At 51.4% G+C, this 22,182-nt stretch overlaps 7 protein-coding genes across 7 annotated transcripts; 4 read left to right on the top strand and 3 right to left on the bottom strand.

The window, feature by feature from the left end:
* Positions 1-797: 797 nt before the first annotated feature.
* Positions 798-2,965, top strand: BJY04DRAFT_135956 (acyltransferase family protein). The gene has a single exon (XM_073708584.1). It carries the CDS (start codon positions 1,013-1,015, stop codon positions 2,663-2,665), a length of 1,653 nt encoding a protein of 550 aa, XP_073575373.1. The 5' UTR covers positions 798-1,012; the 3' UTR covers positions 2,666-2,965.
* Positions 2,966-5,460, bottom strand: BJY04DRAFT_135955 (WD repeat protein). Its single transcript, XM_073708583.1, has 4 exons — positions 4,529-5,460; positions 3,863-4,466; positions 3,740-3,811; positions 2,966-3,685 (listed from the first exon to the last, which is right to left on the bottom strand). Exons 1-4 carry the CDS (start codon positions 5,276-5,278, stop codon positions 3,267-3,269), a joined length of 1,845 nt encoding a protein of 614 aa, XP_073575372.1. The 5' UTR covers positions 5,279-5,460; the 3' UTR covers positions 2,966-3,266.
* A 317-nt stretch (positions 5,461-5,777) lies between these two features.
* BJY04DRAFT_135940 (putative pantetheine-phosphate adenylyltransferase) lies at positions 5,778-7,296 on the top strand. The gene has a single exon (XM_073708582.1). The coding sequence runs from the start codon at positions 5,963-5,965 to the stop codon at positions 7,190-7,192; it is 1,230 nt and encodes a 409-aa protein (XP_073575371.1). The 5' UTR covers positions 5,778-5,962; the 3' UTR covers positions 7,193-7,296.
* Positions 7,297-9,122: 1,826 nt separating this feature from the next.
* On the top strand, positions 9,123-10,700 carry BJY04DRAFT_179967 (F-box domain protein). Its single transcript, XM_073709981.1, has one exon. It carries the CDS (start codon positions 9,478-9,480, stop codon positions 10,354-10,356), a length of 879 nt encoding a protein of 292 aa, XP_073575370.1. The 5' UTR covers positions 9,123-9,477; the 3' UTR covers positions 10,357-10,700.
* A 292-nt stretch (positions 10,701-10,992) lies between these two features.
* Positions 10,993-16,088, bottom strand: BJY04DRAFT_205310 (putative regulatory protein Ral2; the record flags this gene model as incomplete). Its single annotated transcript, XM_073713580.1, has 7 exons — positions 10,993-11,056; positions 11,087-13,564; positions 15,198-15,450; positions 15,507-15,666; positions 15,722-15,814; positions 15,897-16,005; positions 16,066-16,088. The coding sequence occupies 7 exons, from the start codon at positions 16,086-16,088 to the stop codon at positions 10,993-10,995; spliced, it is 3,180 nt and encodes a 1,059-aa protein (XP_073575369.1).
* A 725-nt stretch (positions 16,089-16,813) lies between these two features.
* BJY04DRAFT_135817 (MFS transporter) lies at positions 16,814-19,342 on the bottom strand. Its single transcript, XM_073708580.1, has 8 exons — positions 18,658-19,342; positions 18,516-18,593; positions 18,023-18,457; positions 17,803-17,952; positions 17,435-17,743; positions 17,274-17,368; positions 17,147-17,224; positions 16,814-17,089 (listed from the first exon to the last, which is right to left on the bottom strand). Exons 1-8 carry the CDS (start codon positions 19,208-19,210, stop codon positions 17,069-17,071), a joined length of 1,719 nt encoding a protein of 572 aa, XP_073575368.1. The 5' UTR covers positions 19,211-19,342; the 3' UTR covers positions 16,814-17,068.
* Positions 19,343-19,604: 262 nt separating this feature from the next.
* On the top strand, positions 19,605-21,884 carry BJY04DRAFT_179942 (PUA-like domain-containing protein). Its single transcript, XM_073709980.1, has 6 exons — positions 19,605-20,330; positions 20,495-20,654; positions 20,769-21,029; positions 21,093-21,110; positions 21,162-21,278; positions 21,335-21,884. Exons 1-6 carry the CDS (start codon positions 20,259-20,261, stop codon positions 21,646-21,648), a joined length of 942 nt encoding a protein of 313 aa, XP_073575367.1. The 5' UTR covers positions 19,605-20,258; the 3' UTR covers positions 21,649-21,884.
* Positions 21,885-22,182: the final 298 nt, after the last annotated feature.

The raw sequence follows: 22,182 nt of genomic DNA, 5'->3' as shown, positions 1-22,182 counted from the left end.
GGAAAAAAAAAAGGAAGATCAGTCAGTGCATGAGCAGGAGACCTACTTGCTTGCGCAAGGTGAGTTGGCAGAGACTCAGCTTGCATCCGCTGAGTTCGAATCAAGCTTTACAGTGGTGCATCGTTTCTGAGAGCACCATCTACAGTTACATCCAGAGCTTCTTCGGAATGAGTTGACTTTCACTTTATTCTTGAAACTATACAAAAAGTTACCGATCGACGACTACGGCTGACTGAGATCGGAATAGCTCTAATGCTGTCTGCTTATGGAAAGGATTCGCCAACCGAGAGGTCAGCAACGTGATTTCTTAGCTGCATGCCCGAAAATCCATCCAGACAGTGCGACGGTGATGATGAAGCTGTCGTGTGGCTTTTTGATGCTTCCGTTTCGGGACTTGCATCTTTTCTGCCGGGCGGTGATAGCTGCAGGTCATGTGATAAGCACTCTTCTGTACTGCCTGTCATTCCAGGCAGCATCACATGCCAACATGCCAGGGCCCAGACAAGCTTGAGCTTGATGGAGTCTTGCAAAGGGAAGTATGGACCTCACTTGAACGTCTTTGCCAGAAAGGGTCTGCCATAGTCAACTAGTAATAATAAATTTCAGACAATTGCTCTGATCGGCCATATGGTGAAACGTTGTGCAGTCCGTCCCATTAAATCCTCCGGATCGGCACTCGCCATTTGGCCTTAACTCTTCAACCTCCCTCGACTCTCCACCCCCGCGACGCACTCTCCTCCTGCTTCCCGGTACAGAAGGCGTACAGTGGCCTGACTACACATTCTACAACTCTGGGAGCGATTGAAACGGACATTGACATTCCCATGCTCGGGTCCCGCTGCTGTCAGATGCCATCGCCGATGACGAATCCCGGACCCGTAACAGCTTCCCGTCGCGCCCAAGACTCCACTATTGTAACGAGTACATATAGGACGACGTATACACTCTTGTACCGCGCCCTGAATTAGAGGCTCTGCAGACTGCAGCTGTCTCAATTTCCTCAATCCTCGAAATGAGCGTCGCAAACGAGCCACAGTCGTCTCCCGCTATCCACAATGTCCCCTTGAATGACGTCGAATCCGGTCTCAATCGAGAAACTCGACCTCGAGCCTTTGCCTGGCCCAGTCTGACAAGTTTATCCGCTTCTGATATCCTATCCGACCCCTCGAAGCTCTCCGTACTAGCTGAAGATTTTGCCGACCACTGGCAGATTTATCTAGAGGACTGGTTCACCAAGCTGGGTATCGTTATCACGCCCAGCTATCTCCAGCACTTGGTCGGTGGTCAGCCAACTCCGCAGACGAAACTTCATGCGATCGCTGCGCTGGACGGACTGCGAGGATGGGCTTGCTTATTAGTTTTCAACTTCCACTTCCTCTTCACCTACACATGGAAGGTTGCTGTGGGGTGGGGCTTCAACAATGAGAACTTTCATCTCTATCAGCTACCAGTCATCCACGTCTTGGTGTCGGGCCATATCATGGTGGCCATATTCTTCGTTATATCAGGTTATGTTCTTTCATACAAACCGCTCAAGTTGATCCGAAGCCGGTCTTGGGAAGAGACATTTGTTACCGTGGCATCCTCCACTTTCCGTCGTGGCATTCGCTTATACGTCCCCTCGATCGTTGGCATCTTGCTGGTCTTGATTGCAGTGCGGCTGGGTGCGTACAATTATTCGCAGAAAGTTCTCTTCGAGGGACACACCATACGGGGGACCAACGAGCAACATCCACCAATTATGGTGAAATCTTCCATGAAACAATATTGGGACTGGTATGCTACAGTTGCGCGCCTAATGGACCCTTTTGACTGGGCACTTTACTACAACAACTATAATCCCCACTTGTGGACAATCCCCGTCGAGTTTCGCAGCTCCATCGTCCTCTTCCTTACAATTCTCGCAACCTCGCGCGTTAAAGCAGCGGTGCGCATTTCTTTGGTCAGCATATTGGTTTGGTTCTGTATGCGCTACGGCCGATGGGATGTCGTCCTCTTTCTATGTGGCATGCTTATGGCAGAGGCAGACCTTATACAAGGTCTTTGGGAAAAAAGCCCGTGCTCCGTGGAGAACGAGGACAATGAGAAGCGGCCATGGAATCTCCCCAGCAGCACATCACTATCCCAATCACAGCCTTCCTTCCGTTTATTAGGCTCCAAACGCTGGATTGCGCTCTGCTTCATCGGGCTATACCTGGGATCCACCCCGAACACCGGCTATAAATACACGCCTTTCTTCATGTGGACATGGCACATCACACCCAAAACATACCCAGAACCGCACCGATTCCCGCAAACTCTAGGTGCGGTTATGATCGTCTATAGCATCAATCATTCAAAAGACATCCAGAAGCTCTTCGTGAATCCTGTCTCGCAATACCTCGGCAAGATATCGTTCGCCTTCTATATTGTCCATGGGCCAATACTGCACTCGTTAGGCTATTCCCTCATGCCCAACATATGGGCTATCACAGGCAAGGAGACAGATTTCCAGTACTGTCTGGGCTTTTTCATCGGGTGGTCTATCTGCCTGCCCATATCCCTATGGGCTGGCGATCTCTTCTGGCGGTTAGTCGACATCCCTAGCGTGAACCTAGCGAGGTGGATTGAAAGCAAAGTCCTTGCACAAACGACCGGGCGCGAGAAGCAACAAAGAGCTGCTTGATATGCCCGACCACTAAATGGGGCTTCCAGTCTGCTCCCTATAATCGCTATATGCACGTCTTGCATGCTTCCCTTGTTTATAACTCAAGAGACTCATCCCTCTGGACTAGGGACTCTTCGTATAATCACCTTAGCGGGCGTCATGAATTTATCAGTCTGCCTTGATGGCTAGCCGACTCTGCCCTTCCCGTATCTTTCTTGTCTTGTTTTACCTGGTTTATGTCTCTGGGCTCCCCTTCTAGAGCTAAATGCCCAATCTAGATTTCTTATACCCTCTCAACAATGGCGTTTACTCTCGTTGCTCAATGGGAATCATTCATTCGTATACTCGTACCAAACCGTACCTATTCCATGTACTTAACAACCCAAGAACGCTCTAAGGACATAGAAGTATGATTCGAGAATTTCGGATTCAGGTCTTTGCCGCATCTTCTCGTAACAGGATGCGATATGCGAAGTATAAAAATCAAAGCGAACGAAATGCAAAACTCGATGATATAGAGCGAAAAGAAGTTTAAGAAGGCAAGAAGAAAAAACAAAAAATCTGTCTAACGAATATCATTTCAAGATCGCTTTTTTCCTTCTTGTGATTCGTGGTCATTTCATAAGGCAACTCCCCAAACCCCGCGCCCTCCACAGACGCCTAGCCAGTCGCGGGGTTGGCCGGCAGAGGTGGCTCCTCCTTGTGGCGACCAGCTGATGTTTGAGATTTCGTAGTCGCACTGCCATGCGGCTGCGGGGCCACGTTCGGTGGTTGTGGATGGAGCGCCAGGAGTGTGGACGGCTGGTGGGACGGGGGTGGTATTTTGTTGATTGATGAGGTCCCAGAGTAGGACTAGGCAGTCGTCTGCGCCGGATGCAAGTACACCGCGGCGGTTCGGAGACCATTCCACAGAATTGAGGGCTGCTGAGTGGCCCTTCAATTCGAGGAGTGCTTGGCCGGGTTGGCGGACATCCAAGACCCGGACTACGCTGGAGTCTTGCGAGAATGTTGCAAGGAGATGGGCGTCATGAGGTGATGCTGTATTCTTAAGTACGATTTCAGAGGTAAGTTGTTGTGGCGCGGATATCTTACCTGAGATGCGCAATAGAGGAGGCGGCCACGATGTAGCTGGTGCGGACGGGCTGCCATTGCCTGGACTCATCACTATACGTGATGTCAGTAAACAAACTGTAATAGGGAGATACGGAGGCTTACACTTCTCATTTTTCTCCGTTGGCTCGTATATAATGGTGCTATGTTCCAAACTACGTAAATCGAACATGCGTACGCTACCATCAGCACCACAACTGACGAAAACATCAACACTGTTGGCGCAGAATCGAACGTCATATACTTCTTTGTCATGTGCGATCAATTGTGTTTTGGCAGTCAGCGTGGGGATATCCCAGATTGTACATGTTGTGTCGATACTGGATGTGATGATCAGACTTGGGGATATCGTGTTCCAGTCCAACGAGGTGATAGGGGCAGTATGTTCAGGAGACTTCGAGTTCGAAAGCAACGCTAGAGGTGAAAGTTTGGCCGTCGGCACATTTTGCTGACCTGGTCGTTGTGTAATAGAGTTGGAGGTGTGTTGTGACTGTGAGTTTGGTAAGGACCATAATCGAAGATGATCGCCGGATGTGGCCAAAAGATCAGTGGACTGCTTCTGAGAGGAAGGGGGCTCCCAGAGAATGCGGGTCACAGGGTATGAGTGCGTAGCTTCAGCGGTTTTCACGTATTCTAGCTTGAGCTCACCAGCTGCGGCATCAGGAGTATCGGGATCAGGATATGCCAAGTGAGTGTCAAGAATTTGTATCTAAAGCTCGAGGTTAGACAAGGGGTGACAAAACGAACGGAAAGCGGTGCATGATTTCTTACATAGTTATGGTGGTCCTCTAGATAACTCCCGAGAGCGATTTTCCCGCCAAATGAACCCGCATTTCCAGAGACGGGCCACTTACACCAGTCCACGGCATAGATTGGCCACGGAGTGATGTAATTACTGTTGGTGGGCACCTGAATCTCAGCGTTATTATTATAAGTTGATATGTTCGTGCTGATAATGTGATCGCTCAGGAGGTCTCCAGGGGGTCGAATGTCAGCCAATCCGAGAGGCGAGTACTTCGCGCCCTGCGGCGTTGGAGGCTGGAATCCAGCATTCGGTGATGATCCGTGGGGCCGGTATTTCTGCTGTTCAAAGCCCGCAGGACTGGACCTAGAATGGCCGTGGGAATTGACCATGCCGGAGCGCGGGGTGTTCGATTGAGATTGAGGCTGGGTTTGCTGTTGCAGCTGGGTGGACAATTGGGGTAACGTGGGCAGTACAGAGGGAGCTGTATTCATGGACACCGCGGGCGGGCGATTACCAACGTTGCCTGGCTGGAGGGCACCTGGAAGAGCTCCCCCAGTTACACCGCCGTTCCCACCCCCAAACTGGTTGGGTTGAGAGCTTGAGGACTGAACATTGAAGGATGAAAGGGTATCGGGACTCGGCTGGTATTCGTGGGACATCGACTGTCGCGGAAGGGCACCGGCGGTGGGATTACCGGACGGAATGTGAAGTTCTTCGGGCTGGCGGTTATAGATAGTCGACCGTCGAGAGTCGAAGGGTTGCGGGGGGTTGGACATTTCGACACCGGCGGTGGGAAGGGCGTATGGAAATGGAGACACCGAAACACTGCGCAGCAGCAAGCGACCTACAGGTGTAGCTCCGCCCTCAACCTTCGACGAGTCCGAAAAGTAAAGCGAGTCAGAAGTAGGCTGCTTAGCACAAGCAGCAAGCGGGAAAGTCAAGAAGCTCTAGCGACACCGAGAGAATGCGGGGTCTAGGTCATGCCAAAAAAGAAGGACTCGATGGGCTCAATGAAGCATAATTCGGATGGAGGACGGTGGACAGCGACAGAACAGCAACGAGCGAGGATAGAAAGGAACAAGTCCCGAGAGGAAGAGGGTAGGTAGTAGTTGGAGGATGAATTGACCTTCAGATTGGAGTATCTCGATTGATCTCCGCCCAAAGCTGGAGTCCAGTTCCCTCGAGTCCCGTGCCGCTGACTCATCCAAGTGTATCGTAGTGACAGTAATTTACAGCAACCGCGGCCATCCTCGGTTGCTTCTGTCGCTGATGCTCTGATGCTCCTCCTCATCTACCTCTCTTCTGCTTCTGCTTCTTTTTTAAGTTCTCACTGAAAAACTGCGGCTATTGTCTCAACATACTTGACTTCTTAAAAGGCCCTGTTTCATGGTTTCTGTGATCTAATACGCCCGTATCAACGCCGGGAGAAGCTTCCCCTCGTTATCTTCACCTTCCCCGCGATGGCCTCAGATCGCATCTCCCCGCCTTCGGCTTTACTTCTGCTGCCACCTCCTCCAGCAATCTCCTTCGATCAATTTAAATTCGTCTATGAATCAACACTGTCTACAGTCTTTGCTAGGCTAGTCAAAGCTCTCAATGGTTCTAATCGCATTGCTACTCTGGACATTGCGCTTTCACTGCCCGATCTACATGCGCCATCATGTCAACCACCAACCAGGGCATTTGGTAGCCTTCAACGCATAGTCGAACACACTTACAGGCTTGTGGCAGCCGTTTGCATTCAGAGAAATATTGAAATGGAGGCTCCCGGTGGGATCGACTCCCGCGTGATCTTGCTTGATTATGATTCTATCCGCAACACACAGCCTAAATCCACAGAGTCTGTTGCTGTGAAACGCAACGGCCCTGTCATTGATCTGCAGACGCTAGCTGAATCCCAGCGTCTTTGGAATAATATATTCTATCCCGATACCACGGTAGGTCAAAATCTAGCAACCGCTTTTGGTAGCTTCCACACCTCAGACCGAGTACCTGGTAGCCGAAGTCCACAGCCGGTCTCAGGAGCGCCTCAGTGGACGCCAGGTAGATCACTGGTGACACCAGACGAGCCAACTGAGCCTGCATTGCACCACTCAGTTATCTTAGGAGGCACCTTTGATCACTTTCATATCGGACACAAGCTCTTGCTCACGGCGACTGCACTGGTCTTACAGCCCGCAGAATCTTGCGACGCCGGCCAGGAGAGGGTCATCACAGTTGGCGTAACCGGCGACGAGATGTTGAAGAACAAGAAATATGCCCAGTTCTTGGAAAGCTGGGAGGAGCGGTGCCGCAGTACAGGAAAGTTCTTGACCTCAATCATGGACTTTGGCCCGCCAGAAACTGGCGCACCAAGCAGCGAACAGATCTATAATCCCGGACCGAATGGACGGTCGATAGTGACGAACATTCGGCCGGGGATAACCTTGAGATTGGTGCAAATACATGATCCTTATGGGCCAACCATTACCGAAGAGAACCTAAGCGCCCTGGTAGTATCCAAGGAGACGCGCTCGGGCGGCGCAGCCGTCAACCAAGAGCGAGCCAAGCGGGGATGGAAGCAGCTAGAGGTGTTTGAGGTCGACGTAATTCATTCCGGAGAAGTACCAGCTGAAGAGGTCGAGAACTTTGCATCGAAAATCAGTAGCACCGACATCAGACGACGGCGGATGGAGCTAGCGATGATATGATGTGCCACGGCCATGTACGAGTGAGATTTGTATGTATGTATATAGTATAGTGTAGGTATAGGAGTCTTGGTCCTAGCTCTGAGACAGCGGAATTAGAGGAGCAATAATGATAGATATTGCCATGAGAGTGCCTACGTACGCGTCTTGTTAGTTTGCAGGGGGTTCACCCCCGTCAGGATGCTTGCCCTGGGAGGGAAATTGTAACAAATGACAAGGAAGTGGAATAAATGTCGCACTTTGACCCTCGGAGTCCAATTTCAAGACGGAAAACAAATCTCATTGCGAGAGCGGAGGGGAAGAACCATTGGAGATGGATTGAAGTCTTTATGGAAGGCTGTGGTGGGCTTATCTCGGCCGGTGTTTAGGAAGCGCCTCTCCTTCCTTTTCCTCCCCTCACCTTCACCACCTGCACTCGACGACAGCTCCTGATTGGGATCGTCTGCACGAATTCAGTTTTTATTTTTATTTTCCTTCCTTCGTGATCGGGTTCTGCACGAGCCTGCAGTGGTCATTCCCGTGTCTGTTCCACAGCAGGCCCCTAAATGCCAGGGGTTGGAGATAGTCAGTCCGTGAAGGCTGCCCAGTTACAGAATTGTCCCAGGGCTGGGAGCAACAGGAGGCTGTGATTCGTTTCCCTCGGCGGGGTTTTCCTGCAATTGAACTTCCTCCTGCAGGCATCGCATCGTCATGTCGCATCGTCTCGCATCGTCTCTTCGAATCCTTTGCTCCCGACGATTGTTCGCCCCGGCGCTCCTGAGTCCTGAGTCCTGACCCTCTGCCTTCCCCGCCCGACGCTCCTCATCCACCACCACCCAGCCCACACCCACTCCCAGTCACCCACACACTCAGCCTAAGCTAGCTCTTGCCCTACTTCCAATCCTTCTATCTTCTCCTGCAGGTTCGCGCTGGGTATCCGCATGCTGTTTCAATCATGTGACTGCCGTGTGCCAGCGTTCGTCCAATCTGTGGCCGTCGGTTGGTTCAGAGGAGTCGCCTTCAGGGTCACTAGATTTTAGGTACTGTCGATGACCCTCAGCAACCTGGTCGATGGGACTGGCAATGTGGGACTTGGGACATTTCGTCAGACATGTCAATGTGCTGCATGCGCTGTGTCCGTGGCCCGCCGCCTATTATTCGATTTGACTGCAGTTGATACCAGCGAGCAGTTGTGGCCAGGCCAAAGTAAAGGGAAGAGCCAGACAGCGAGAATAGCAAAGTCGGAGGCCCAGGCAAGATGCATCGTCCCTTCAATATATAAATTCAGAGACACAACCCTTTCTTTTTCTCGATTGCTCTCTCCTCTTGTCCTTCATCTTGTTTTGTTTTTCATTTCTCCCTCCCTCCCGTCGTGCCTTTGCTACTTCTCCAGCAGCCAATGCTCTGCAATCTTCTTTAGCATCTTTGCTTATTCGACCTTGGACTCCTACATATTTCCGACCTAACCTGCCCACCTGATTCTGCGTTCTCAATTGTTGAGACTTTTGAGAGCCAGGTGGACTCTTCCTCTTCAGCTCCCTAACTAATTGCCTTGGTTTCCATGTGGTTGCGAGGAGCGCAAGTGGCCGGACACGCGGCTGACACGCTGTGCGGAAACCATGTCGGACACTCCAGGACGCATTGAAGACCTATCAAACGAATTGATTATCGAAATTCTCTCCTTTTATCTCCCTGCGGAGAGCTCGTCCAACACCTCATCCCCCGTCAATCCGCATGACCTTTCTCCCGCACTCAATGGGCGCCCGGCTCTTGTGTACGGCGAAAAGTCCGAATTGGATCGTTTTCGACTCGTCTGTAGACGGTTCTGTGATGTCAGCACACCTAGGAAGTTCAGCAGCTTTGTCCTACGCTTTGAGCGAAGGGGGTTCCAGAGACTTGAACAGCTTGTGGACATGCAATTGGCCTGTCATGTCAAGTATTTCACGTATATGGTGCGACCATTTTACCAAGGAAGCGGTAATAGCCTCTCAAAGCTTCTAAGTCGGCGATCAAGAAGAAGCTAACGCTGTTTTCCAGAGTGGTCGCAACTATTCTCCCAGATTGAATCGAATGATCCATCCACCGTCCAAATTCATAGAGCGCGACTACAAGATCAATCAAGTATCATTCAGGGCGACTACGACCGAGAGCAGTTACAAAAGGCAATCGTTTCCTTTTCGTCTCTTCAGCAAATCAAGCTCCTTCGATTGCAAGATGGAGCGGACGAACGGCTAGTCGACCAAATACGAGAACGCCTACCAGAAGGGACACTATCTCTCAATTGGGAGCCAGCATGCGCCCGGGCAGTCATGAATCTAGGCAGTTCTTTGCTTGCATCCAAATGCACCTCTCTGCGCTTTGTTGGACCTCAAATCAGCTCTGAAGCAACTGTCAGACTTCTGCAGACCCCATCTACCACACTCTCTGCTCTGGGAATCCGGTTGACCTGCCTTGACGTCACTTTCAGCACAAGAGCCGATCTAGCCAGTTATACGGAGAGTCTCTCAGACGTGTTCAACAGATTTTTCACCGCCGCCCAAAACCTAACAACCCTTCATCTCGGTTTCGCAACTACTGCTCCGCTAAAGCTGTCACTTGACAAAGTCTTTCACCGCATCCAGTGGAAGCGACTCAGCACGTTAAGTATGCAAGGCTGGCGCCTCGGCTCACAGGAGGTAATTGCCCTAATTCGTCGCCACCGTCGTCAACTCCGTGATATTCGCCTGGTGGGAGTCTATATCTGCGATGGAGGGCGCTGGCGTGACGTTCTCTCCGTTCTCCACGATGAGATGGACGAGATAGAGCACATTGATTTACGTGACATCAATTACGCTAGCTCTCCTTCTGTCTCCGGCCTCAACGGCAGCAATGGTCATGGCAACAACAATGGATTCCACAACCCCCCTCTGCCGCTCTCAATCATCGTTAATAATCCGTCGCCCAGTTCGCAAACAGCCTCGTCTCCGCCACCATCCTACCACCAGGTAGTCCTCAATACGGATCGAATGGCTTTTGCGTCGCGCGGATACACACGTCATCCGTCCAATTTCCCGGAGTTGGAGAGGCTGAAAAAACGAACTGTAGACGAACTTGGCGATGATGGTATAAGTGTTACGGACGAGAAGAGACGGCTTTGGGAGAAATGGGTCCTGTCTAGTCCCCGGAGAGTAGCGCGAAGAACGCCTTGAGAGAAGTAATCGCGAGAAGAAGTCAATCTGAAAAGAGATTGAATGGCTCCATGGTTTCGTCTAGCCTGTATCGTAATAGTATTGTGGATACAGGGGCAAGTGGGAGGTTAATTCGTCACTTAATGAGGAACTGCCTACCTAGGTGGCTCGATTCGTATAAGACCCTACCTCGTTTTCTACTCTAGGGCGCCGGCTAAGCTGTCAAGTCGGATGGAAAGAAACGGTCCGTGCAGGTGCAGGTGCAAGTGAGGTCCTTCCAAACCTTCTACTCGGGCATGGGACAAGATACAATGCATCCATGGATCTAATTGAGGGTCACCCACCCCTAGGTAGGCAGTGAGATATGATGATAACATCAATAAATGCATGCATGCACCCTTTCTTCCTTTTCCAACCACATACAGTGATATTCACAAATACCTACTGACCAGCCAGCAATGGATATGAGAAGAAATGCAAAACAGACAGTGGGCAAGAGAGATGAGAGAACCAGGTATGGTGTGTATTTATCGTCCAATTGAGAAGGTATGAATAAGGAATAGGTAGATAGATGGGTAGATAGATGGTCGGATGTAGGGATACGGCAACGACAAATGATCATGATGTAGAGGTAGAGGTGGAGGTGGCAGCTACAAATTAAACACCACCAGTCGGCCCATTAAACTCCATCGGAATCGCAGCCGCGGAAACTTGGCCCGAGCTCGGTGGTTTCACGCTGCGCTCTCGTAACCGACGACCCTCCATGAGACCGCGGAGACCGCGTTTCTGGAGCCCGATGACGCTGCTGAGATCGCCGGTCCAAACTTCGATGTCACCGTGGGTGCCGCGGCGGCGACGGCTAGCGCGAGCTGGGTCCGCGGAAAGAGGTTCTGAGTCGGAGTGGTCGTAGCTCGTTGCTGACGCCGAGGATGTGCTCGCATTGCTGATTGAGTCATCGCGGTCGCTGCGCTGGCGGCGGGCGAAGACGTTCGTGTTGATGCGAAGGGGCACACCGCGGGTGCCGCCACCGGCACTGCTGCTGGCAACGGAAACGGCGGAGGTGCCGTGCTCGGTATCGGAGGAGTCGGAGTTGAGGCGGCTGTCGGTGAGAGCGAGGGAGCCTGTGGCGTTTGCGAGTTCGTTGGCGGCATGGGCGCCATTAAGGGCTTCAAGAGTGCCGCCAGGTCCACTGATGAAGCCGGTGCCTCTACCGCCTCCGGCGGCCATGGCTGCTGCGTTGAAAACGGCAGCGGCATTTCGACCGTCGAGGACTTGGTGGAGACGCTCCACGATAGCTTCTAAAAGGCCGTCTACCTGATACGGGCGGGCTAGCTGGAGCAGGGAGCAGAGTATTTGAGGAGTACAAAGTGGAGATCCGACCGGCGGGAGCGAGGATGTATAAAGATAGTGAACGAGGACTTGGAGGGTAAGGACGGTGTGTGGGAGGTATAGAACGCGAGGTCTTGATGTAGGGGGTAAACTGTGGGCGGAAGGTAGTTCGAGATTGGCTAGGAGAGACCTTGATGGGTTGTTGCTGTTGCTGGCGAGCGTCGTGGCATTGGAGTAGGTACTTCCATGATCTAATGATGGTGTTATCGTAATACTTGAGTTGCGACTTGGGTATGGCTGCAATGCAGGTCGCAAAGTTGCTGCATCCGATGTTGTGTCTGAAGATTCGCGGAGGAGCTGTATGAAATATGGCCCCCATCTCCGGCTAAGAATCCGTGAGTTCACAGGGATTCGCTCCCCTCCCACGGCTTGAAGTTCCATATCGGCCATTTCAGGCACTGCCTGCGCTAGTCGCCCCAGCTCATCAGACGCGCTGGAAAACGGCCGGCCACCAGATGTAAGCTGGGCCAGTTTGTGGTGGAAGGACGCAGGCACCGAAGGCGCACTGTGAGAACTGTACCCAGAAGTTGGCGAGTTTCTGCAAGGATTATTGTAGAGGCCGAAGGCTTCTAATTCCACCATACATAGATGGGTGAAGTTAATGCGACGGTGGTTGTAATCCTCGACAAGGTTACGCTTTCGATTCCCAAGAATGACGAATGTATTTCTTCGGCTCCAGAGTACCCCACGATTCCAGCTACCATGCCCAAACACAGAACCCCCAGCGTCGATGCGACCCCAAGTAAGGCTCTTCAAATCCAACGCCCAGAGCGCGTATTCTTGTTTAGAAGAGGTCAGATATGTGCCACTCACTACGAAGTGACCGTTGATGACGCCTCCGTTGGGGAATCGTAGACCCGGAGGAGATGTCTGGCTCGGCATAGGCTTTTCAATTAGGCGACCGTCCGGGAGTCGTATTTGAAGTTCGAGTTTGACGTCCAAGAAGTTGTAGTTCGAGTATATCAGCATAGGGCAGCCCGTCGCTCCCTGGTCATCTGAAGGTTCTTGTTCTTCACCCTCGGTGGATGTACTCCCGATGTCAGGTAAGGTCATTCCGGTCAAGGGAGCAGCGACACTTCTATACGCGCCGCAGCTTCGTCCCAAAGGGCTTGTGTTCGTCCACTTCAGACTCCGCAGGTTAAAAACACTAATCTGCTCGATGTAGTGATTTGTGCTATCCTGGCCACCCACCACCACCATTTCTGCTCCACCGAAGCCATCAATATCCACGCCGATCGAACCCTGGTGCGGATTGGCAGATGCGGGATTGTGGTGAATAGCCGAGAGTGGTGCGGTCGCAGAAGTGAAGTAAGCATTGGACGGAATAATAGTCGCGCAGTGTGCGTATCGTCCTTGCGGGGAGTCGTGTGTGTTCACGCGGGTCCAGGTTCGGGTCGGGACATCAAATATGTGGATATCAGACATCACCACCACTTCCGGTTGTGACTCCTGTCCATTGTTCGCGGGATCTTTGGGATTACTTGTTGTGGGGGACATGCCTCCGTAGCAAACAAGCTTGTTATCCCCGAGTGCGCAGACGCTGTGAAAGTATCTCGCGCGAGGAATATCGCCATTTGCCTCGATTTTCGACCAGTGACGCCGAACCAAGTCCAGCTCGTATATGTCCGACGTCAAGTGTGGCCGAGATTTTGAAAGAATCCGACCACCGAAAACATAGAGCTTGTCGCCGAGAATGGTGGTAGTTGCCCCTACAAGAGGAGGAGGCTCGCGGCCAGAGGTGCGCCGGACATTGCAGACGAGACCTGACAGATTGACGGGGTTTGAAGACGAATTTGGAGCCGGTGTACCTGGAGACACACCAGAGTGAGGGTGCTCGTCTCTGAATGAATCCAAATGGCCCAGACTCGACTGGCTTCTCGACATCATCTTGAGAGCCAGAGACCCTCACGGGCACTGCCGATCAGACTATCGCAAGACGCCTCTTGGGAATGGATAGTGATTCAGGACACGTCAGAGAGACGCAAGAGCTGATTTGGGGCGCGAAGAAGTGTCGGGTCCCAGAACCAACCCAGAGTAGAGTCCTTCCAGTGCGATTGTATCCCCCGAGCTTGCTCTCAATAGCTTATCTCCGTGCGCGGCGCTAGAAAAATCTCGAAGCGGCAGGGTAGCATGGGCGTCGTAAGCAGGAACAAACAGGGCTGCAGTTTGAATTAAACCGATCACGATATAGGTCACCGAGATTAAGTGCAAATTCCACGAATTTAGACTGGACAAGCGACGTTCGGTTCGTAGCAGACGGTTTGGCCAGGTCAGGGGCAGACGGGAGGACGAAAGCAATCAGTGCACGCTTGGTGGCTTCCCCGCCGCTCCCAATCCCAACGCTTTGTTTCCGAGGGAGGCAGGCAAAGGTTCGCTGGACGGCCGGCTCGAAAGATCGTGGCTCGAGGGGGAGCTGAAGAGGTTCGTTAAGGAGAGAGCCTAGCAGTCGCAAGGGGAGTGAGTGCTCCAACCACCTGTCATAAGAGTATTATGGATCAGCACAAGGAGGGAAACCGTGGAAGCGAAGGACCACCGAACCAGACCAAACCTTTGTCCAGCAGACCTCCAAAGACAGTGCGGATCCTTCTTCAGGGCGGTCGCAGCGATAGCAGACTGTCACTAATGCCCAGGAGTGGATGTCTGACTCGGCAGGAAGAATCGGAAGCGTGGTTTAGACTGTGGTGGAGCAGAAAGCCGTTGGACGATGACCACAATATTGAAGTCAAATCGGTCTGACAGCTGAGGCTCAAACCGCTGCCTGTGAAAGAAAAGTAAATACGCAAAAAATACACTGCTGATCTTTCAACAAACAAATCTCATGAGAAAACCGCAGACTGACTATCTACCTCCCTATCTGTCTTCCACCTACGCATGACAGGAATATCTGCAGAATCACCTGTCAGGAACAGTCCACACGCATTGTGAAAAAATTACAGTCAAAAGGACTAATATTGTGGACATCCTAAGCGGGGTAATTGACCGCTCGAGCAATCAGAAAACAATCTCAGCTCAAATTCTCGAATTATTCTGGTTGGCTGCAGTTTGTCGACGGTCTTATGCAGGCTTATTAGTTCATCGTCCCTTGTCGCTTTACTACGCCACAATATAAAACTAGTAGTGTCCTTCCACAACCTCGCGGCTGAAGCACTTGGCTTTGATTCTGGTGAGCACGGCGAATACTGTAGTATCCTTAAATAAAATAATCCTAGATTGGTGACACGTAATAAATTGGTCATTGTATCATAAGGTATCAAATATTAATAAAATCCACTTTAGATTCCATTCTCTTTTCCTGTACCCCGGGACGTTTATCCAGAAAGTCCCACGGACCACAGTTCACCAGCTACCCAACATTACGATGGTGCTAAGTCCGAATTTAGTCCTTCTTGAGGGTGGTGAAGCGGAGGTAACTGTGTATTGATCAGCATCAAGTCAAAAAGCTCACAGAGACCATTGTCCGGAGTGGAACTTACGGCTTGACAATGCGGACGTCACCGAACTTCTTCTGAGCGTCCTCAGTAGAGACAGGAGGGGGGATGACAACATCGTCACCAGGAAGCCAGTTGATGGGGGTGGTAACACCGTGCTTGTCGGTAGTCTGGAGGGAGTCAATAACACGGAGGACCTCGGCAGTGTTGCGGCCGGTGGAGGCAGGGTAGGTAAGGATGAGGCGGATCTTCTTGCTGGGGTCGATGATGAAGACAGAGCGGATGGTAAGAGCCATGCCTGTATGGTTGCTGTTAGCGTATAGTTGAGCTAGCGCAGTCATATACGATACATACCCTTGGAGTCGACGTTGGTGGTGTCTTGGTAGTCAACCATGTCGAACTGGTGGGCGATCTTGCGCTCGGGGTCGGAGATAATGGGGAAGGTGAGCTTGGAGCCGGTAACCTCATCAATGTCCTTGATCCAGGCCTTGTGGGACTCAGTGCCGTTGGCGCTCTAAAATGTGTTAGCTCAATTGGCGCCTCCATTCACGTTCAATGTGTCCGCTTACGAGACCGATCAGCTTGACGCCACGAGCAGCGAACTCGGGCTCAAGCTTGGCAAAAGCACCAAGCTCGGTGGTGCAAATGGGGGTGAAGTCATCCTGATTTATTGAGTAAATGGTTAGCGCGTGTCCTCGACAACTGGTCCTCAGGGCCATTCTGAAGCTTTCTAAGGATACTCACAGGGTGAGAGAAGAGCACAGCCCAGCTGTCGCCAATGTAGTCGTGGAACTTGAGGGGACCGTTGGAGGTGTCGGTCTCGAAGTTGGGGGCGACAGAGCCGAGGCGGAGGCTAGAAAGAGAGGTCAGGATACTGCAATAGAGGAGAACGGGGATGCATTGGAATACTCACGGGGGAGCGCGTTCGTCAGCCATTGTGAATAGTGTGAGATAGAGCAAGGAGTTGGTGAGTGAGAAGAAGAACAAACAAGTCGAGTAGGATTGGAGCAGAAAGAGGAAGAATTAGAGAGAACTAAATAAATAGGAGGACCCCTCGAGATGCTTCAATGCCCCTCGATGGGGTTACCCCTCCTCCCCCTCTGATCGATCACGCAATCTGCCGACCGCCTGCCGGAAGCATGCAGCGTGGGCAAGGCCCGCCCCGGCGGGAACTCAAGAAGTCAAAGCCCGGGTCGGGGAACTACTACTGCACCGAGACGGCGAGTCCAGCCTCCAGCCTTCTCCGCCCATCACCCAAATTGCCTCCCTCTCCTTCATAAAAATGTGCTCCGAGATTGAGCTCAAGAAAGCTCTTCTATCAATATTCTCACATTCTGCTCCTTGTTCTTCTTGTCTACACTCTTTGTTCCAGCCCTGATTACACCCGCGTTTGTCGGCCGATTCCATTCGAGCGAAGCACAGCTCGGCCGACAGTTCGAATTCGGTGGCCAATGGAGATCATTACCGATGGCGCAATCTTCTCTCATCATCACCAAGATGATTCTTCAGAAGTTTTGGCCTTGGAGCTAGAATCCATAGAAGCGGCGAATAAGGCCAAGATGGCTAAATGGTGCAAACAGAGTCGTTAGACTCTAGAGACACCGACGCCGGCAGAGTCTGTGGAGGCCTTGCAGCCTGGTTCTTGTAGAAAATTAGTGAAATGCTGGTCAAGTCATCGATAGCCAGCTAGATATCTTAAGTTTAGTTAACACACGGCCCTCTGTGTAATTTTTGTATTTTATCCTTGTCCTTATCGTTGCCTCGCGATTCATGGCTCGAATGAGGTCCTCTTTAGGATGCAAGTTTCCCGGTAATTCAGGCTTGTCCTGTCGTGTGGACGAGCTCGAAACCCCCCAGCTGTTAGGGATAACGGCAGTGATGTGCTCGATACGATAGGTCTTGGCCCGTTTGAGTGATCAATCGTGGTGCATAATCTCCTATAAACAATGAATATACATTCATAGATGTCATTGCGAACCGTTCGAGTAGCTTACACTCGCAAACTTGCTTCTAGCGCGGATCTTGGGGCCAAAGAAGGCTAACACCCAGGGCACAGCGGTCAATAATACACCCTGCCTGTCGTTAGCTTGACGAACACCACGGTGAGCAAAACACTCTTACAATTCCTCCAAGAAGACTGCAGGCTGCTGGGTACCCAAGGTTGGTGAACATCGCATTCGTGACCAAGGGGAATACACCTCCGAGGACGTTGCGGCCTAGACAAGATTAGCGACGAGAAGCGAACATAGCCAACCATGACGCTGCAGCGACAGTAAACGTACAGAAAGATTGAGCGGCGATTGCGGAGCTGGCGTATCGGTGATACGTATCAGCAAGGTAGTTAAATGTGGCGAGATATATTGACATAATGCCAATTGTTGAACAACCAATGGCAAGGGTTGGGACAATCCAAGGTATCGAAGGATATGATGTCCAACCAAACCAGAACAGACCTATCGGCATCAAGATCGACTCGACACACACGAAGTACAAACGCCCTTCCGGTGTACTCGACATCTTTCCCACTCGAGTCGCTAGTTTTTCTCCGTACACACTGAGCGCTGTTCCTATGATCGAGGCAACAGAGACCGCTGTGGTTGGGCGTCAGTAGAAACAAAACATAAGAGTGGCTATTGTTGGCGGGACACACCTGAGAAAACAGCCCCATTCTGCTCGACGTTGAACTGATGGTTGGTTGAAAACACCAACGGTACAGCACTGAATTTTAAGTACAGAATCGCCCAGCTAAAGGCAACCCAGAGCGAGAAAAAAAACACCACTGGCTCGGTGAACAGGAGATCTAATATGGTCTATATTAGCGGGGCCGAGACTCTGGCTTATTGTCAGGATAATGCTGGCTGGGGACTCACGGAATGGCCTGTAGCACGAGATCGATATCATTTTTGCTAGTGTCTCCCGCTCTTCGTCGCTTTTGACTTTCCACCGGATCCTTTGGATTTGCTGCTTCTCGGACAATTCATTTGAATCGAAAACCACGCCGTAGTAGCCAGCTTCTTCGAGAGCATCATAGTACTTATTCAAGGCCTTTGCCTTCCGACTCAAAAGGACACTTCCTCGCGTTTCTTTCAGAAAGAAAAACAGTATGAGCAGAAAGACCGCAGCAGCAATCGCTTGAGAATAGTAGATCCATCGCCAGCTGGCTCTTTGTTGAACGAACCCGCTAATCAACGGGCCTAAGCCCGTTCCGAATAGGACCGCACCAGAAAAGTAGGACATGGGTGTATTGCGATCTTCTGCATGGTAGATGTCGCTGATTACGCCGCCGACCATGGTCGAGAAGGTAGCTGCGAAGACAAATCAGTCAGGGACGCTGCACGCGGCTGAGGGAGATATATCACACACATCCACCAACTCCCAAGAAGAACCTCGCTGCAAGCAATCCAGCAAAAGAGTCCGTAGCACCACACCAAATAAGACAGACTATATTCTGTTAGAGAATCCCACTTGATCATCCCTCTGGCGCTCAATCATGGCTGCGACTCACCAGTGAATACGACCCCGCTAGTTACGAAAATCGGCCGTCTGCCATTAATCTCTGAGAAGGGAGCCAGGACCATAGGCGCAATTCCAAAACCAAGGCAGAACAGGGTTATTCCTAAGTTGTAGACGACTCTACTCACATCCCACTGCGCAGTGAGCTCATCTGCTGGGGGTGTATACTCCCCCGCTGCATAAGCTGACATAGCGGTGACGCCGCAGGATATCATGGTTATCACTGACTTGCGCGTCTCGGACCAGCGAAAGGGCGAAGCATATTGGGAGAGATTTGGACATGGCGGTGGAGCTAGCTGGCCGGGTTGCGGGGAAGACAGACCCACGGGCAGTGGTAAGGGAGTATCAAAAGTAAGGTAAAGATAATCAATCGGGGCTTGCAGGTTATTGTCGCCCTGTGCAGGCTGAGCAAGTTGATCGTGGTTGTCCGTGGCTGCTGTGAAGTTGGTCAGATTTCTATCTTCGGTGTTCTGTCCGATAGTTGTATGCGATCCCTGAGGGCTTTCTGCCTCGAGGCCATCACGGCGAGCCGCTGTCTCTGCCATGGCGAATTGTCGGATGGAACACGGAGGCAGGGGACTTGAGAGGAGTTATACCTCGGGGAGAAGGAGCAGTAAGGGAACATTATTCAGCTTTCGAGCTATCAGCGAGGATCATAGCTCAAAATGAGTCCTGGTTGCGAACAGACTCGCGAATCCCCCGACCTTGGCTTCATCATGTGGGGACGGACTATGGCGCGGAAATTCCGCTTTGAGTTTGAACTTTGAGGGGACCATTAAGAGTCTCGGGATTTCATTGGCCACATTGAATCATAGGAGCTTGAAGGTTGGAGAAGTGTGTTGGCTCATCGCCTGCCGGGACGAAGCCGGTGATTCGGCCAACTCGGAGAAGGTCGTCCCCTCCGGTATCAACTGCCAGTGCTTCGGTCGACTGCAACGCTCAACAAGGGCTACCACCTGGAGAGTCAGATTCGAACGCACTTGTAGATATAGAACCGAGCAATTTTTGAATACAGCTTGAAAGTTCTGATCGGTGGCCCACTCCTATTCAGTACTTGCAAAATTGACGCGCCCTCGATTTGGAACATATTGAAATTTCACGTGATATGATCTGCTGGCCCACCGGGAGCGCGAGCTGCGGACGCGTCCGCGACGAGCTCCGATGAATTATTGTTGACAGCTAGGACCTCACTTTTGAATAAAGTTATCTTCATTGTTCCTGACTTCTGAAATCAGTGGCCGAAACGACAAATAGTGGTAAGCAGTTCTGTCTCCTCACTTCAGCTTTATTGCCTTCTTAGTTTTCGGAGATTGCACAGAGAGTCCTGCTTATATTGGCCCAATCTCCAAGTAATTGACTTGGGTAGCTCTGGCGACTAACAACTGTCATTTCGTCCCTCGGCCTGTCGACTCCCTGAAACTTTTATTTTCAAACTCCTTTGGTTACTTGCATCGACCTCACGTCGTCTCACACCCCCTACTCCTTTCACTTTTCTCTTATTTTCCGAATCTCTGTACAGGGCAGGTTTCTCCTGTCTTCGTACAATTGATTTCGTCGAACTCCGTCACCATCGCATCTATATTCTCATCAATCATGGCCCTTGGCAGGAAGCGCAAGTCGGACAGCGTGTCAGCTTCCGGCGAGGCTGCTACACCAGCGAAAAGAGTACGTCAAGCCGAATCCCTTTGGCCTCGACCTTGTTAGCGCACAATTGTTACGCGCAATCTAGCACTTAAGGTTACTGAGCAAGGTCAAGCCTGTGTTACCATGCTCTATGCGCAAGAAAACATTCTTGGTCTTCTGAATGCTGACAATTCCTTCAATTATAGGTCGCTCGTTCAACTACCACTTCTACTCCGCCAACACCTGCTACAGGAGAGAAGAAAGGTAGAGGTCGCCCTCGCAAAAACCCCGATGCCCCAACCCCCGCTCGCCCCGAAGGGCCGAAGAGAGGACGCGGTCGTCCCCGTAAGAATCCAGCAGCCGCAGGTACTTATTCCCGGGTTATCTCCAGTCCGTCTTTGCGCTCTCCACATTCGTCTGCCTTTCGTGTTAAATCTCCGTCATTCTTGCCTTTTCCTTTTCACTCCTGACATGGACTAGCGACTCCCAAGCCGAAGACACCGGGCAGCGCTACGCGGGGCCGTGGTAGACCAAGGAAATCTGACGTAGATGGCACGACTAATTCCACACCCAAGCCAAAGCCCTCAACAGCCGACAAAGCTGTGAAGAACGTTGCTGATAAAGACGGACACCAGTACTGGCTGATGAAGGCAGAGCCTGAGTCACGTATTGAAAAGGGGAAGGACGTGAAGTTTTCCATTGATGACTTGCGTGCCGCGAAGGAGCCAGAGCCTTGGGACGGTACGTGTTCAACTTATCAAATGACCATATCAAGTGCTTCAACTGATACTCTTTCTCTGTTAGGTGTACGCAACCCTGTCGGTAAGCTTGCCCCGCAAATCTTCTCCCCAGAATATCCTCTCACATAAGCAGCCCGAAAGCATATGCAGACTATGAAGAAGGGTGATCTTGCTTTCTTCTATCATTCAAACTGCAAGATTCCAGGCATTGCCGGTATCATGGAGGTCGTTCGAGAGCATTCCACGGACGGTAAATATCCCGGAAACCGAGCTATTGGGCTGTTGAACTAATCGTTTACTCTTCAGAGTCTGCATTTGATCCCTCCCACCCGTACTACGATGAAAAGTCCAAGCGTGAAGACCCCAAATGGGTTGTGGTCCATGTTGAGTTCCGCCGCAAGTTTGATGAGTTGGTGACGCTGAATACACTGAAATCCCACGCTAGCCCCAAAGCACCTCTCGAGAACCTTCAGATGCTCAAGCAAGGGCGGCTCAGTGTCTCATCAGTGACACCAAGCGAATGGGAGTTCATCATGGGGCTAGTGAAGGAGGGCGAGAGCAGCGAACCCACCAAGGAGGACGCAGCCCCCGTGGATGCAGAGTCGAAGCCTAGCGAGTGAATATCAGGCGTAACATCTGGGGCAACAGTCAGCTTGCAAAGGAGCTGAAATGGACATGTCTTCTTTCTTTTAAATGTATAATTAGTATCAATACTGTCCTCAGACCATTTCACGATGGCCTGGCAAACTCACAGTCTACAGTATTTGCTCCGGAGTAGATAGGGCAAGTGGAGTTGAAGGCCCGCGAAAGATTTAGTTTAGTCCTTGGTCATCAGCAGTTGTTGTTCTTCATGGTCGTCGGCTTATCGTACACATGAAGATCACTCATAATAATGGCTGTGCTCTGGATGAGGGCAACGATCGCGAAGAGCAAAGGTGTTCCCGACTCTGGACTCCTCATAGAATTGCTGAGAAGAGTAAGTGTATGCGAAAGAGGGGCCAGCTCCGTTGCCAAGCCCTTATCTTTTTTTATCAGTTGGAACTTGGAGCTCCAGCTTGCTGTAACTAAGCTCTCCAACTTCTGCTGCCCCTCCCCCTCCTTCACTTCTTCAACCATCCCTTCTTCCCCTCCGCGGGTTCCGACCATCTCTATAT

The sequence above is a fragment of the Aspergillus karnatakaensis genome (assembly GCF_047715665.1).
Source record: "Aspergillus karnatakaensis strain CBS 102800 unplaced genomic scaffold BJY04scaffold_6, whole genome shotgun sequence".
Classification (NCBI taxonomy): Eukaryota; Fungi; Ascomycota; class Eurotiomycetes; order Eurotiales; family Aspergillaceae; genus Aspergillus; species Aspergillus karnatakaensis.
This window is presented reverse-complemented; position numbering and strand designations above follow the sequence as displayed.

What these genes read in the sequence shown, in the direction of transcription:
- BJY04DRAFT_135956 (XM_073708584.1), top strand. Translation starts at nt 1,013, where the DNA reads ATGAGCGTCGCAAACGAGCCACAGTCGTCTCCCGCTATCCACAATGTC.
- BJY04DRAFT_135955 (XM_073708583.1), bottom strand. Translation starts at nt 5,278, where the DNA reads ATGTCCAACCCCCCGCAACCCTTCGACTCTCGACGGTCGACTATCTAT. An exon ending in TAGAGGACCACCATAACTAT is followed by an intron (nt 4,467 to 4,528) that starts GTAAGAAATCAT and finishes CTCGAGCTTTAG; the next exon opens with ATACAAATTCTTGACACTCA. An exon ending in TCCTCTATTGCGCATCTCAG is followed by an intron (nt 3,686 to 3,739) that starts GTAAGATATCCG and finishes TTAAGAATACAG; the next exon opens with CATCACCTCATGACGCCCAT.
- BJY04DRAFT_135940 (XM_073708582.1), top strand. Translation starts at nt 5,963, where the DNA reads ATGGCCTCAGATCGCATCTCCCCGCCTTCGGCTTTACTTCTGCTGCCA.
- BJY04DRAFT_179967 (XM_073709981.1), top strand. Translation starts at nt 9,478, where the DNA reads ATGAATCTAGGCAGTTCTTTGCTTGCATCCAAATGCACCTCTCTGCGC.
- BJY04DRAFT_135817 (XM_073708580.1), bottom strand. Translation starts at nt 19,210, where the DNA reads ATGGCAGAGACAGCGGCTCGCCGTGATGGCCTCGAGGCAGAAAGCCCT. An exon ending in GAATGGGGCTGTTTTCTCAG is followed by an intron (nt 17,744 to 17,802) that starts GTGTGTCCCGCC and finishes GCCCAACCACAG; the next exon opens with CGGTCTCTGTTGCCTCGATC. An exon ending in GCAGTCTTCTTGGAGGAATT is followed by an intron (nt 17,225 to 17,273) that starts GTAAGAGTGTTT and finishes AACGACAGGCAG; the next exon opens with GGTGTATTATTGACCGCTGT.
- BJY04DRAFT_179942 (XM_073709980.1), top strand. Translation starts at nt 20,259, where the DNA reads ATGGCCCTTGGCAGGAAGCGCAAGTCGGACAGCGTGTCAGCTTCCGGC. An exon ending in TAAGAATCCAGCAGCCGCAG is followed by an intron (nt 20,655 to 20,768) that starts GTACTTATTCCC and finishes GACATGGACTAG; the next exon opens with CGACTCCCAAGCCGAAGACA. An exon ending in TCGAGAGCATTCCACGGACG is followed by an intron (nt 21,279 to 21,334) that starts GTAAATATCCCG and finishes TTTACTCTTCAG; the next exon opens with AGTCTGCATTTGATCCCTCC.